Raw genomic sequence first — 13,938 nt, 5'->3', positions numbered from 1 at the left:
CCCTTTAAGAAAAATTCTGCTGACCCCTGGCCTAGAGCATCTGAATTAGAGTTAAGACCTAAACAGGCTTGTCCTCGTTCCAGGGAAGTTACTAACAAGCCTTTCTCATTCTGCAGCGCTGGCGAGAACCTGGGGTTGGGGCCACAGACGCAGACTCCGATGAGTCTCCCAGCTCGTCAGACACATCGGACGAGGAAGAGGGCCCCGACCGGGTGCAGTGCATGCCGTCCTGAGGCCTCGTACCCAGGAGGGGCGGGCTGGGGCTGCCAACCCGATCCTGCCTGGACAGCCCTTTCCTGTCCCAGGCCCTTACGTTCAGCAGACACGCACTTTGGACTTTTTGCTTTAGATAAAAAAGACATCCCAGGAGAAAGACCAGAGGGGGAGCAAACCTGCGGAGTAGCTAAGAGGGGGAGCCAGGCCTCGGGACGGGCTCCATGGAGAGGTGCACAGGGCTCAGCAGAAATGGCCTCTCCCCAAAGCCTTGTTTTTTGGGAGGGGGGAGCCTGTTTTGTTAACTGGTTTGGGGTAGGGAATGGGTTTTCCTTTTCTTTAATCTCCCTTATTTCTTTGGGTGGGGGGGTGGGGATAACTGGCTGTTCAGTACCAAGGGGCCAGAGTGGGGGTGGTAGAAGTGCCACTCTCTCTTTGGTTTAGGTTTTTGGCCTTTTTCTTCTTTATTTTTTAAAAGTCTGTGACAGTTGCATTCTTTTTTTCCCCCTGAACAACCCCAACCCAGGATCTTGTTTTTTCTGGGAAGTCCTTAGAGCCCCTAACCATCCCACACTCTTCACTTTCCTTCCCACCTGTTCATCCTCTGTACTTCCCACAGTGTTTCACACTTGATGATGTGTCCTTCACGCTCTTCTCCTAATCCCATCACCCCTGACTAGGTCTGGTGAGGGAGGCTGGGGGGGAGTGGGACGGGGGGAGAAGTGGAGGAAGAATAGGAAGGATGTGTTACCTCTTCTGTTACTTTTAAAAAAAGTTGTTTGGTGGCAGCAGTCTCCTTGCCCTGTCACTGTTAGAGGCCTAATTTTATATCTATAAATATATTAAAAAGCAAGTCAAACTTGGATGTATCACGTTAAAATTATTGTCAGTTTAAGTACCTATATATTCTCTATGACTGCAATAAAGGGACTGAAAGGAGAGAGCAGAAGTACTGATGTGGTCACACTGGGGTCAGCCCACCCCGTGTGTGTGGCCACTGGAGATCGGGGCAAACCCCTTAGGTTTTTGGAGGCTCAAGAATGGAAGGATCCTCAGTTCTGCCCTTCCCTGCCTCCTGCCGAGGTTTCAGGGTTGGGAAAACAGGAAATTCCTTTCAGCTCTTTGTCTCAGATCTCCTACCTCTCCTGTTTTGTGGGGGTTCCCAGGATGGCTCTCCTGACCAGAGGCTAGCCCACCTTTAAAACTTGACTGAACTCAGACTTTAGGAAGGGTTCTGCCACTGCAGACGGTCTCTCCTTATACTGTATGTGACAGAGGACACGTTCACTCTTAGCGTTAGCCGCTTGAGTCTTTAAGCCACCCACCTCACCCAAGCAGCTCCCTTCCTAGTGGAAGAGTGTAGTAGAGAAAGCCCTCCCGGGTTGGCCATGATAGCTTGTCCACCTTTTGCGATTGAGGGACACATTGTTTAAGGATAAAGATGGCTGGGGCTTGGACACCCGTCTCCTCACTGGTCACGGATATGAAAGTCCTAGTTGAATTCTTGCCCTATTGCTTGTGCTGCTATTTCTTTGTGCCCCCAACCAGGAATTCTGCACCCCAGGGCAGTCCGATTCTACTAGACCGGGCCAGGAAGGAAGGGAACAGTGAAAGGATGGCATTCCCAGACACTCCTTCCTCCTGGCCCTTTTCTTAGCAACTGTCAGACCAGATGTGAGCTGCTGCACTTCCCCCCTGAGGTAGGGGACGTGTGGTGACTGAGTGGTCTGCGTTCCCACGGCTGGTGGGGTGATGGAGTGGCCTGAAAACCATGCACTCTGGAATTTGTTGTGTATTTTCTCTCAGTAAAGCTTTTTTTTTTTTCTTTTTCTTTCTGACTGCTGTTCTGTGTGCGCTGTGTGGCCCATTCATTCATGATGGGCTAGTTTTGTTCCTTCCAATATAGGTGCCTGGTCCTGACCTTACTGCAGTTTGAGGAGGTCTGGCCTGGGGTAGCCATGTTTTCAGGCTCGGGCTCTAGCTGGGAGACTGCTGTACGTGGAGTAGGCCTCACAGCTCAGGGCTCCTCAGGGGATCGGGGAGGTGAGAAAACCCATTAGGGGTGTTTTCCTGGCCTCTGTTCTAGGCTGCGATGAGGGATTTGGGGGTAAGTATTATTCCCCCTCCCTTCCAGTCAAAGGCTCCAAAATCCTTCACAGAAGTTGTAGAATGAAGCAGATAACAGTACAATCACCTTTATTCCAGGGTTAGAACAAGGCCGTGCACACTGCAGACAGAGGAGCAGAGGGTAGGGACAATCTCACAGCCGTACAGGGGCAGGAGGGCAGGTTAGTCTTTTTAGATGATTTTTGCCTTACAGAGATACTACTAGACTCTGCTGAAAATGACCCTGTCTCCCTTCTCCCATCTCACCCTCTCCTCTCTTCAGAGAAGGCTCCTATTCCTTCCTTCCTTCTCTCTCTCTCTCTCTCTCTCACACACACACTCTCACATCACATAATCCTGACTGGAAGGACAGTTCATGCTCAGGTCCCCCCCTCCCAATTCTACAGGTAACTCTCTGTCCTTGAGGGAGAAGCCAGACAGGGCCGGGCAAACATGGGGAGGTCCTTTAAGGCAGAACTGTGGAGTACTCCAGGTGTACGTGTTAAGGCAGGTGTCCGCAGCAGTGGCCAGAGGGGACGGCGGGGCCGGGCCGGGCGGGGAGTAGAAGCCGCTCTCCGGCCAGTCTGGCTTCTTCCCTCTTCCAGCAGCCAGCCCTCCCTTCCCACTTGAGTTTTGCTCCCACATCTTAAAAGCTCTGAACTTCAACTTTCTCTAAATAGTCTCTTGAGATGGCGTGTGAATTTAAAGTCAAAAAAAAAAAAAGTTTTTTCACTTTGACTATGTAGCAACTTGACTGGCACTCCCTTCGCCGTGGCGTTCCCCTCCCACCCCCGCCCTGGCCTAGACAATAAGTTAATGCTAGACACCACAAGAAAGGGCAGACATGGCAGTGCGGGTTTAATATACATATATGTAGATATATATGTACACACAGTTAGCACGGTCAGGGTGGGGAGAGCATCTTGGCACAGGAAGGAGGCTGGGGTCTAGTGATTTGGCTAGGAGGCATTCACGAGCCCAACACGCCAGGATATCGAGGGAGACGGGCTAGCAAGTCCCCTCCCGGACTGAACTGGGGGTCAGTGCAAAGGAAAAGGCTGTAATTAGCTTCCTCCTGTCTTTCCTGCTGGGGTGTTCTAGACCCCAGAGAGGGACGGTCACCTGTAGTAACCACGCTGGGACCCTGTGGGTGGGGCAGGGTTGGAGTTAAGACCTAAGGAGCTCATTCCTCAACCTCCCTAGGTTTGGGGTCCGCGTGTGCAACAGTCTGAAGAGGAATAAAGGAGTGGCAAAGGGGGCCCCTCTCTGCCCACATCCCCATGTCTGGTGCAGTGGGCCTGCTCCCAGCATGGGCTCCTGGGGGCAGGGGGTTGTATCTAGTGCTGGGGGTTCCGTGAAGTTTGTACTTCGGGGCTGCGAAAGGATCCTGTGGTCCTCTCTCATTGGCTCCCTGGCTCATACCCATCCTAGGCCCATGGGAGGGGAGCAAACAGGGACCTGCTGGGGCCCAGAACCTCCAACCCGAGGAACATCTAGAAGAGATCCCTCAGCTGATCCGGCACTGGGTACAGACATGGAACTCTGGCTTTTCTTTGCCCCTTCCAGCTGGGGTTGGGTGACCACCTTCCCTCCACTGCTTTTCACTGGTTGCAGCCACCTCGCCCCATGCTTCACCTCCAGCTCGGCTCCTCAGTGTAGGGAAAGACAGGTCCTTTCTGCTCCCACACTTCAGCCACAGAGGAAAGGGCAGTAGGAGGAATGTGCCCATTTCTATTTGCATAGAAACAGCCCCCACCTCCCCCTCAAGTGGGGAAACAAAGCCCCCCCCCCCAAGCCCGACCCCCATCCCCTCACAAGGAGGAGGAACTAGATGAGCTAGACATACAGACAGACAGCCAGAGCGTGCGCACACGCACACACACGCGCACAGTAAGGGGGTTAGGACCAGGTTAGTAAGTGGGTAGACTGGGGGGGTTGCCCTTGTCCCTCCCCTGGAGGCTGGGGGAAGGGAGTGGTCCACTGAAGGTCCAACCTTCCTCCTCTCCTCCCCCTCGCTCAGGCTTTCTTCGGTGGCGGAGCCAATTTGATGATCTCTTCCTCAGAGGGCTGCCGGATAATGTCTGGGGGGCAAAGAGGGATGTGTCCAGGGACGGAAGTCGTGGGAGACAGCAGGCCCACCACGTCAGCTTCCACTCGCCCCAAATCCAAGCACTCCCAGGGATCGCCCATGGGGGGAGCGGGGCAGAGGTGCATGGTAAAGGCACGGGCTCCTACCTTTGTACTTCTTGGCACTGGGGATGCGGGTTAGCTTGGTGTCCAGCTCATCCTCCTCCGAGATCTTCAGAACACGGGTTCTGTAGTCCACCACCATGGTCAGCAGGTCAGGGCGGCGGGAGATCTCAAAGATGTGCTCGATGTAGGAGAGGTTGTCTGCAGGAAGCGGGGAGACGGGGTCAGCCAGGCTGTAGAGGCCGGCTTCCCCTGCCCTACCGGACCGGGCTTCTGGAACCAAGGCAGAGCTGCTCACTTTGGTTATGGGAGGGGCACTGGAAGAGGAGGAGCTACTGAGCAGGACCGGAAAGCTATGGCACCGGCAAAACAGAGCACTGTTCCCAGGAAGAGCAGGGGATCGGTCAGTGAAGGTTCAAAATTACAGATTGAGAAGGAGGGATTCAGGCTAAACAGCAGGTCCCACGTGATAGGGAGGGGAGAACAGGAAAATGAATTGGCCTTCCTGATACCTTACACCCACCCTGATTCCCTTCCACTCTTTCTCCCAGTCGGCATCAGAAAGAATCTCCTGCTGGCGCATGTGGGACTAGAGGGTGGGATCTCTGGACAAGGCACAGGTAGCTGGAAGGATGTGCTCCATGGCTGGGCCAGTTCTAAGAGACTGGACACCCTCAGTCCTTCCTCCCTGGCTCCGCCCCTCTGACTACTGAGGCGCCTCCGTCCACCTCAGTCTCCCTCCCCGCTCCCCCCCCCAGGGCCCTCAGGTGGCTCAGCCCGCCAACCCACTACCCCGTCCCTCAAGGCCCTCCACAGCACAGCCTTACCTTTCCAGCCACTTCTAAACTGACTTAGGCCCCAGCCAAGCTAAGCAGGACCCCTTCCTCTTCCAGACACACCGGACGCTCCTGCCTGTGTGCTAGTCCTTTGCCAAGCACGCCCTCCTTTGGACCCTGCCTTAGAAATCCACTTGCCTTTCAGGGCCATCTTAATATACCAACTGCCCGCCCCAAGCCCTTCCCAGAGCAGCGGTCTCTAAAAATGGAGATGAAAATGTTAGAACTTGTGGTTTTACTTCAACCACTTTTAACTTGTATTTTCCTGCCCTATAACATATCCGATGATCTCTATGACGTATCTGCTGCAAACGCCGGACTATCTGAACAGTGCGTTTCTTACCAGCACCGTGAAGGCTGTGAGGACCACTGGCCCGGAGTCCCCACTCTCAGCATCTCCTGTCCTGCCTGTCAGAGAGGAGCGTGCTTGGCCTGGGCAGTCCTGAGCTTGCTTCTCTTTGCTGAATGGACTGAGGACCCCCGTCACCCACCTTTGTCCAGCTTGTTGTGGCTCTCTAGGAAGCTGAACCAGGCACTGCCAGTAGTGATCTCCTCGCTCTTCTCGCTGGGGATGTCCTCCTTGCAGGCCGACTTGAGCTGTTCCAGATCTTCAAGGGTGATGTTGTTGGTCAGGTCCTGGAGGAGGGTCCCGTACTCGGCCATGACTGGGGTTGGGAGGAACAAAGGGACAGGCTGAGCTGGAGGGGCCGGTAGGGTTTACTCACTGGCACCTCCCACTAGCACCTCCACTCTGTTGGGGGGGGGGTGTTAAGGCGGGGCACAGGCCGATAGGGAGGCCGGGGAGGGCTGGGCTGGAGGGGGAAAAGGAAGGCCTGAGGGCGGTGGGAGTAGACAGGAAGAAACCGAGGAGCTAAGGGCCAGGCTACAGCCTAGAATGACAAGTCACACCTCCTTACCCCCATCTTTTTTCCTCATCCCCCCAACAGTAACCCTGGCAACAGCTCCCCTGACTGAGGAGGCGGTTACCATAGCAACCTGCTCCAGACTTTCTCACCCGCTGCCTCCAAGGCCCCCCCCCCCCGAATCGCCCCACCCACCTGCAACCCCTCCCCCTGTCAAAAAAAAAAAAAAAAAAAAAAGGAAAGAAAGAAAAAACACTCCAAAACAACTATCAGGGAGAGGCTGGCTGGCTGTGGCAGTGAGAAGCTCAGAAGAAGGGGCTGGAGGGGATTGGATGGTTGGAGCTCATGTGTTCTAGCTTCCATTCTTCCCCAGAAGCAAAGGGGACCCTCACTTCCAACTCCCCACCACCTCACTAATGACTCATTTTGGATGGATGCCTAGGTGCTTGGTCTAATGGTCCCCTGGCCCCTCCATGCCCCCCTGTATTCAGTCCTTAGGGCTGGGGTGGGTGGGGAGGGGGAAGCAATGAGCCCCCCCCCCCTTTGTGGAGCCCAGTTTCTCCCTTGATTGCCGCCGGGCCTCCACACAGCCCCCTGTCCTAGCCTTTGTGCTGCGCCCGCGGCCCCCGCGCCCAAGAATACCAAGCGGCCGGCTCTGGCCCCCTGCCCGGTTCCCAGGCTGGCTGGGTGGCAGGGGAAGGGGTTTTAGATGCAGCTATGGGAGAGTGGCAGGAAAGGGGCTGCTGCTCCTGCTTCCGTCACCCCCTGGCTGGCGCTACCTTCAGGATGGCCTCCCACAGGGGGCTGGGCAAGGCTGGGTCTCATAGGCCTTCAGCCCATCCCTCTTTCACGGAGATCTTCAGGTGGGAAGGGAGAGAACATTCAAGACCCTTGCACTCCCTAGGCGGAAAGTGTGTCTGAGACAGGAAGAAGGAAGGTCAGACCTTAGAATGAACTTTCTGGATGAGACAAAATGTGAAGCTCTAGTGGTAAGTTTCAAAGGGGCTCCCCCCCCCACAATGAGGAAATATTTCTTTTATACTCAGAAAAATGAAGCATTTTAAAAAGTAAATTATATCATAAACTCTGTGGCTAGACCAAGGGCTGGGGCAAGGAGCTAGATGACCTTGTACTTGACTGAGACTGCCCACAAATCACCCCAACAATGGGCTGGGAATGCAGCAGAGAGCAGGGGGCATCTGGTCTAGACGCAGAGAAACTGAGGCAGAGAAGCATGGCATCATAAGAGGCGTGGACCCAGAAGTCCCCATTCCCAGCCCCTGCTTGGGCCAGAACAAACAAGCCTCCCTTGGTGGCAGGCACCGTGACACACACACAATGAGCTGGGCAGCAGGGCCAGCAGGACCCCCACAAGAAGCAGGCACTCCCAGGCACGCTCACTTGCACACCCAGGTGCAAGCAGACAGAAGGGCCCAGCGGTGGCCCTGCCAGGCTGGGCCAGGAACAATGCTCTCGGACTGTCAGCACCAGGAACCGTCTCTGCCTTGAAATCTAGGTCACAGCCGTGGCTCTGGAGCCCAGCCCCCCACCCCACTGATAATCCTGGGACAGGAAGGGGGGTGATGGGGAGGGGGTCCAGACATGTGGAATTACTGGGGGGGTGGGGAGAGCTTAAAAGGAAGGGGTAGCAGGGTGCCCCCAAGAAGACCTTGCCCCTGGGAGGAGACCCTGGTACCAAGCCCTCAGCTGGAAAATGGGACAGCATTTAGGATCATTCTGTCCTGTTTTCACGTGGAAGAAGAGATTGTAACTAGATCCTGGGGAAGGAAACTCTGTGTGTGTGTGTGTGTGTGTGTGTGTGTGTGTGTGTGTGTGTGTGTGTGTGTCTCCTGGAAGGAGTTAAGGTTTAGGGCTCTGAATCTAAAACACAGACTTCCAGGGGAGGTGGGGGGAAGGGATTAATGTGTGTGAGTGAGCCACCCACAAAGGCTGGGGGGCGGTGGGTAGGAGCTTTCTAAGAGCGTGAAGCAGACACAAGGAGGCCCCCAGGAGGACCGGGGGCGGGAATGCGGAGTGGGGCGCCAGGGCTGTGCGCACGGATGCTGGCCCTGGGCGTGGGCACAGGTGCGGGGAGGAGGCAGTGGTGGGTGTCGTGGGGGTGTCTGCACGTTCCGGGCATGGATGTGTACGTGCCAGCGCTGGACATGTGGTGGTGCGAGTACGTGCCCTGTGTGTGTGTGTGTGTGTCTGAAGCGGCGAGAGCATGTGCAAGGTCTATAATCACAGGCTCACATCCAGAGAAAAGGGGAAGGGTGAGGAGACCCTGCAGAACAGAGGGAGGGCTGGGGCTGGGAAAGGGAAGGAGGCTGCAAATGAGATCCTGGGGGGAGGGCCCGGGGAACTCTGCGGTTACCATGGCAACCTCAGTTCTGGGTGCCCACCCCCCCCACCGGTCAGGACAATGACACCACTGGATGGGAGGGGTGTGCGGAGTGAGTAAGAAGGGACAGAAGCAGTGGAGTAAGGCCCCCTGAGAAGCAGGCGGGGGGGGGGGGGGGGGTGTAGGCAGCCTGGTTGCTCACTCCCAGAGAGACCCTGCCGCCCAGGCCTGGGTGTGGCTGCAGGGGCAAGGCCGGTCCCTTGGGGAATTTTGGGGGGTACAAGGAAGTGGAATCTCCTGCCGTGGCTCTCGAGTCTCACTGATCAATCATCGTCCCTGGGGTGGCATGGCTGTAGCGGAGCTTGGCTCCTTCACCCTCCCTGTACCTTTCCTCCCTGAGACTCAGAATTCCTTAGGGCCTCCGGAGGAGTCCCCTCCCATCCTAGCCCAGAAAAGTCTCCCTGATCTCTGGAGCAGTGCGGAGGCTGCCCAGGGAACACCAGGCAGCCTGGGCGGAGGCCATTCTTGGGACAGGATACCAGGGCAGGAACCGGGGACCGGAGCTGAGGCTGCCAGGAAGTCAGTCCCCTTCCCTCCCAGATCATTCTGTGCTCTGCTCACTGCTTCCTCACACCTTCCTTCCTTCCTTCCTTCCTTCCTCCCTCTCCTTCCAAGCTGGCCCCAGGTGGAGCCCTGACAAAGGTGGAACCAACGGAGGGTGCTGGGGAAGAGGGGCAGGAGGTCAGGATCTCATAGACTGGTCTCTGGGGGTAGGAGCTGGGAGCAAGACAGGTGAGTGGTCCAAGGGCACTGCAGGAGGAAGGAGCAGGCCTGGGGGCCCTGAGACACCTAGCTGAACGGGACAGCCACCTGTGCAGGCCGTGCCACAGACCTGCTGTGCATTCTGACGATATACTTCGGGACCATCCCCTCTCCCCAGCGTTTGCTTCCACGTCCCCAGTCAACTTGCGAAGAAAGCCTGAGGGTTAGGGGCCACTGCCCCCCTCCCTCCCTCCCCTCTGCGGTGGCTACTTGTGGCTGAGGGGAGGGCCATCCCACGCAGGTGCAGGGACCTGGAAGCCCCAGCCCCGGCAGGAGGGGTCATGCTGCCTGGGTTCGGAGGTGGCGCGGTGATCAAGGAGAGGCAGAGGAGTGGGTGGGGAGAGCACAGGGTGCCCATTTTAAATTCTATCTGGGCCGCAAGTTCAAGCAGTCCTCTAGTTCATCCTTAATTATTCCCTTAATATCACACTCAGCTGACTTCCTCTCTTAGCTTCCATTGAGCTTGGGGGGGGGGCAGGGAGTGTCTTCATTCTGTAACAAAGGAAGGGGGCTCTAAAACTCAGCCAGCCTGGAAATGAGGGGAGGCAGGATACCTGGGCCTCAAAACGTTCAGCTCAGTCCAAGAAGCAAGATGGCTTAGCCCTGGGCACAGAGGTGGTGCTAAGCCTTCTGCCCTTAGTGTAAGAGGAGAAAGAGGGACCCAAGGTGGGGGCATCGGGAGATCCCTGGCACTGGGTCAGGCCGGGCAGAGAGCACTGCCTGTTGGTGAGGGGGCCGGCCTGGGGGCTCGCCACTCAGCTGGTGGGGCCTCTCCTACTCCTGTTTGTTTCCTTCTCATCTCTCCCCCTCACCAATCTCCTCCCTCCAATTTCTCTTTCTCCTTTCCCTTCGGTGGGCTTTCATCCTGTCTCACTTGGTGGTTAGTCCTGCATACAGAGGGCTTCTGGGGCATGTGACTCAGTGTCCCCATCTGCACACTCAGGGCTACTGTTAGATTAGGAAGGAGTGAGCTTCCCTGCTGTAAAGGGATCACCACTTCGGTGGGGAGGGGCCTGAGCTGGTCGGTGGTGCGTGAGGGTCTGTATGAAAGGGGGTGGCCTGGCAGGATGGGACTCCGCGGCCCTCTTCATGCATGACAGGACACGCACACAGGATGGGCACAGGTGTCTGGGAAGTGAGGAAGTAGGCAACCAGGGCAGCGGGCAGCCTAGGGCATCTCTGGCGAATTCCCCGACGGAGTGTTTAGCCACAAAGGGAAGAACAATTAAAGCTAATCACTCGGACAGCCTGGGGACCAGACTCATTGGGAAACAAAACCCACGTATTCAGCATGTTTCCCCAACTCCCCGCGGTCTCACCCCAGCGTGCTTTCACCCTGGCCGCTCTCTGAGCCTGTGTAGCCCAGCCCCCAGCCCTCTTCCCACTCCTCTGACCAGCTCGGTGTTGCTTCCTCCCCTCCCGTCCCCGACTGTGTCCCTGTCCCTCGCACACATTCCCCTCATTCTCTCTCTCGCCGACTTGGGCTCCATCCTTGGCTGACTCATACTCATTCTTTTTCTCCCTCTCCTTTTCTCCCACCCCCTCCTCCGTCCGTCCTTTGGCCACTCTGGGGCGCAGAAACCAGCCACTCCCAGCACCCGAGGCCCTAGGTGGATGCAGCGAGAGAGGCCACCAGCAGCCCCTGACCCCCCCACTCCGCCAGCTTTAGAGCACGGGGCAGGCTCCCTCACTCCGGATCCCGGCTCCCTGTCCTGGAGGGAGAAAAGGATTTCCTCCCCTCTCTCTCCTCGGTTTGCCAGAGGGGCGCCCAGAAGCCCAGCGCTGGGAGAATCTGCCCGGACAATCAGGGTGGCGGCGGGGACAGGGCCCCCACTCAGCTGTCCTGCGGACAGATGTTCCTCCAGGAGGCACATGGAGGCAGTGGGGGAGGGGGATGTGTAGTGCGGGGACGGTTGTGATTTGCTGTGTGCGAAGCGATGTGTGTAAGAGTCACATGGGTGTGTGTCACCGTGTGTGCTGGCGTGTCTCTTGTAGGTGTGTGTGTCCCTGTCAGTTCTGACACGGCGTGTATGAAATTAATCGGGGCTTTTACGCCGGCTCCTTCTCTCCGCCCCCGGCCCCCGGCCCCCGGCCCCGCGCCCGCCGCCGCCGATCCCCGTGCGGGCCCGCGGGCCGCGGCGGGGGGTGGGGGGGCCTGGCCGAGCCGGCCGCGCGGGAAGCGGGCTCCCGCCGAGGCCCCGGGCCGGGCCCCGCACCCCGGTCCGCGGACGCCCCCTCTGGCCCCGGCTCGCCTGCCCCCCGGCCCGCCTCTCACCGCCTCGGGCTGAGCGCTCAGGGCGCGGCTCTCCGGCGTCCCGGTTCCTGGGGCAGCGTCCGGAGCCTCCTCCTCGGCTCCCGCCGCTCCTGCCGCCGCCGCCGCCGCTTCCGCCCGCCGAGCCCGAGCCCGAGCCCCGCGCGCGCCCCGCCCGGCCGGCCGGTGACGTCAGCCCCGGGGGCGGGGCTGCGGGGGGCGGGGCGGGGGGCGGGGGTTCTGGAAGGCTAGCGGGTGGGCTGCGGAGGGCCGCTGCCCGCGTCCCCGGACTGCGGGACCCCGCTCTGGGCTTTCGTGTCTCTCCCAGTGCGACACCCTCCTGCCCCGGCCACCTTTCGGTGACCCCCGCGGCAGGGACCCTGGGGAGCACAGAGGGAGTGAGGGCTCAGGCCTTTGGAGGGCCTTGGGCCTCTGATCCTCTTAGCTGGCAGACTTGTGCTGGGAAAAACCTCTTTCCTCCCCCTCTGGGTCGGGGCACCGGGAGCTAAGGACCGAAGGGCCGCTCGGACTTATGCACATGGGAGGGCGGGGGTGGAGGGAGGGATGCAGGCGGAAAGCAACGCGGGGCCTCCTTCCCTTGACCTGGAGCCCAGATCTCCTCTCTCTCCTCGGGGTGATGCCCGTTGTGTTCCTCTCACCTTTCCCAAATATACCGCCCTCCTGCCTTCCCCCCACCATGATGTAATTTTATTTTCTGGGGAGGAAAAGAGCAGCAGTGAGCTCAGCATGCAAATATAGACATCTTGCAAAGCCGCACTTAGCTCTGTCTCCTCGCTCTGCCTCTCTGCCCAGGCCCAGCATGGCAGCTCTCACTTCCTCTCCACCCCAGGGACTTTCCTCCCCCAGATTCTCAGCCAGACTGAAAGAGGGAAGGAAGAAGTGGGGAAGTATGTGTCTGCACCCCATCTCCCGCCCGACAGCTCTTGCTTCCACTCTGGCAGGGTCTGGCCCTGGGAAGAGGTCCGACCCCCATCCTGTGTGGCCGCCAGGAATGCTCTGGCCTCACCTCAGTTCTGGCCTGGCAGACACCCCGCCAGGAAGCCTCAGGTGAGCCCCTCCCTTCTGGTCTACACTGCACAGAAAGAGGCTCAGGCTCCCCCTGCTTCTCCTTGCTCTGCACCGACCTCTCCCATCACCACCCACTGGGAGCAAGACCACCTCACACTCTGCTTTTGTATCTGTCTCATTTGCTCTGTGCTGTGGGACCAAAAGCCATGGCACTGGCCCATCTGTGAGACTCAGAGAAACAGAGTGACTTCTGCAGAGTGACAGGTTCAGGTCGTCCCCAGGCAGCAGGCGCAGGGGACCTGGGCTTCCCACCGCTCTGCCCCTTTCTTGGGCAGAGTGTGCCTCTGACTCTCAGTGTCCCCCGGTGAGATGGGGATGCGGGTGCCCATCTGACAGGGTTCTTCGGAGGCTTGGAAATCCTAAGTGTCTAAGGACTGGCACAGGTGGGTGTTGGAAACCTAGGGACGACTGTTTAGTCTGGGGCCTTCTGCCGACTGAGGCTAGACTGTCAGCCTCCCGTTAGCACTGTATGAGCCCTGGGCCTACCCACGTATAGGACCAAGTATGAAATGGTCACAAGTTGGGTGAACACAAGGTTTCTGCTCTATGCTCTTCTGCCTCCTCTGGGAGCACTTCCTGGGTTTGTCTCTGGAGGGTGACACCTGTGTCACCTCAGGTCTCCTGCATCTAGCAGTCCCCTCATCTCTCAGCAGCACCTTCATACCCGACCCATGACAACCGTCCCATCTGTGAGTTCCGGACTCAGTCAGTTCCTTGGCTCTCCCACACGACGACGTCCGACTCCCTGACCTGGGAGCCTGGGCTGTGCTGGGGAGAATGCAGGCCCTTCCTGCCGGGAGCCTTGGCAGCCCAGGTCCGGGGTCGGGGTGGAGGCCCTGATATACAAAACTCTACATGTCCTCTCCATCGCATGGCCACCACTCTGGGCCATGCTCTCCCAACTTCTGATGGCCTCTGACTGTGAGAGACGCCTCCTCCCCCCCACCGCCCACCCCGTCGCCACCGCACCTGACATCTCCATCTCCCCTCCCCCCACCCATCCCCCTCATCACTGCCACATTTAAGTTTTCCCCTTCCTCCTGGCTCCCAGGATTAAATTCAAACTCCTCCACACCCCGTGATGCCCCCCATCCTCATGGCCGCCACTTGAGGGTCTCTTCTTGTCCCTCTCATCTCTTCAACACCCCCAATATGACACCGACATTCTGCCAGTGCTTTCGATGCTCTCCACTGACTGCAATGTTCCTTCCCTGTCTCCTTTGCCCT

At 58.1% G+C, this 13,938-nt stretch overlaps 2 protein-coding genes across 7 annotated transcripts in view; one reads left to right on the top strand and one right to left on the bottom strand.

The window, feature by feature from the left end:
- DCAF8 (DDB1 and CUL4 associated factor 8) overlaps positions 1 to 2,044 on the top strand; it is a 40,234-nt gene extending 38,190 nt beyond the window's left edge. For all 6 annotated transcript variants that reach the window (XM_045783959.2, XM_045783963.2, XM_045783962.2 and 3 more), the window contains one exon: positions 117 to 2,044. In XM_045783959.2, coding sequence (XP_045639915.1) covers positions 117 to 233 — 117 coding nt within the window. In that variant the 3' untranslated portion in view covers positions 234 to 2,044. The remainder of the gene's footprint in view (positions 1 to 116) is intronic.
- Positions 2,045 to 2,392: 348 nt separating this feature from the next.
- Positions 2,393 to 11,805, bottom strand: PEA15 (proliferation and apoptosis adaptor protein 15). Its single transcript, XM_045783968.2, has 4 exons — positions 11,647 to 11,805; positions 5,837 to 6,010; positions 4,555 to 4,710; positions 2,393 to 4,400 (listed from the first exon to the last, which is right to left on the bottom strand). Exons 2-4 carry the CDS (start codon positions 6,006 to 6,008, stop codon positions 4,336 to 4,338), a joined length of 393 nt encoding a protein of 130 aa, XP_045639924.1. The 5' UTR covers positions 6,009 to 6,010; positions 11,647 to 11,805; the 3' UTR covers positions 2,393 to 4,335.
- Positions 11,806 to 13,938: the final 2,133 nt, after the last annotated feature.

The sequence above is a fragment of the Ursus americanus genome, chromosome 2 (assembly GCF_024610735.1).
Source record: "Ursus americanus isolate L20-20 chromosome 2, mUrsAme1.1.p, whole genome shotgun sequence".
Classification (NCBI taxonomy): domain Eukaryota; kingdom Metazoa; phylum Chordata; class Mammalia; order Carnivora; family Ursidae; genus Ursus; species Ursus americanus.
Note: the sequence above shows the minus strand (reverse complement) of the source record. Positions and strands in the feature narration are given on the sequence as shown.

What these genes read in the sequence shown, in the direction of transcription:
- PEA15 (XM_045783968.2), bottom strand. Translation starts at nt 6,008, where the DNA reads ATGGCCGAGTACGGGACCCTCCTCCAGGACCTGACCAACAACATCACC. An exon ending in CCACAACAAGCTGGACAAAG is followed by an intron (nt 4,711 to 5,836) that starts GTGGGTGACGGG and finishes CGCTTCCTGCAG; the next exon opens with ACAACCTCTCCTACATCGAG. An exon ending in CAGTGCCAAGAAGTACAAAG is followed by an intron (nt 4,401 to 4,554) that starts GTAGGAGCCCGT and finishes TTTGCCCCCCAG; the next exon opens with ACATTATCCGGCAGCCCTCT.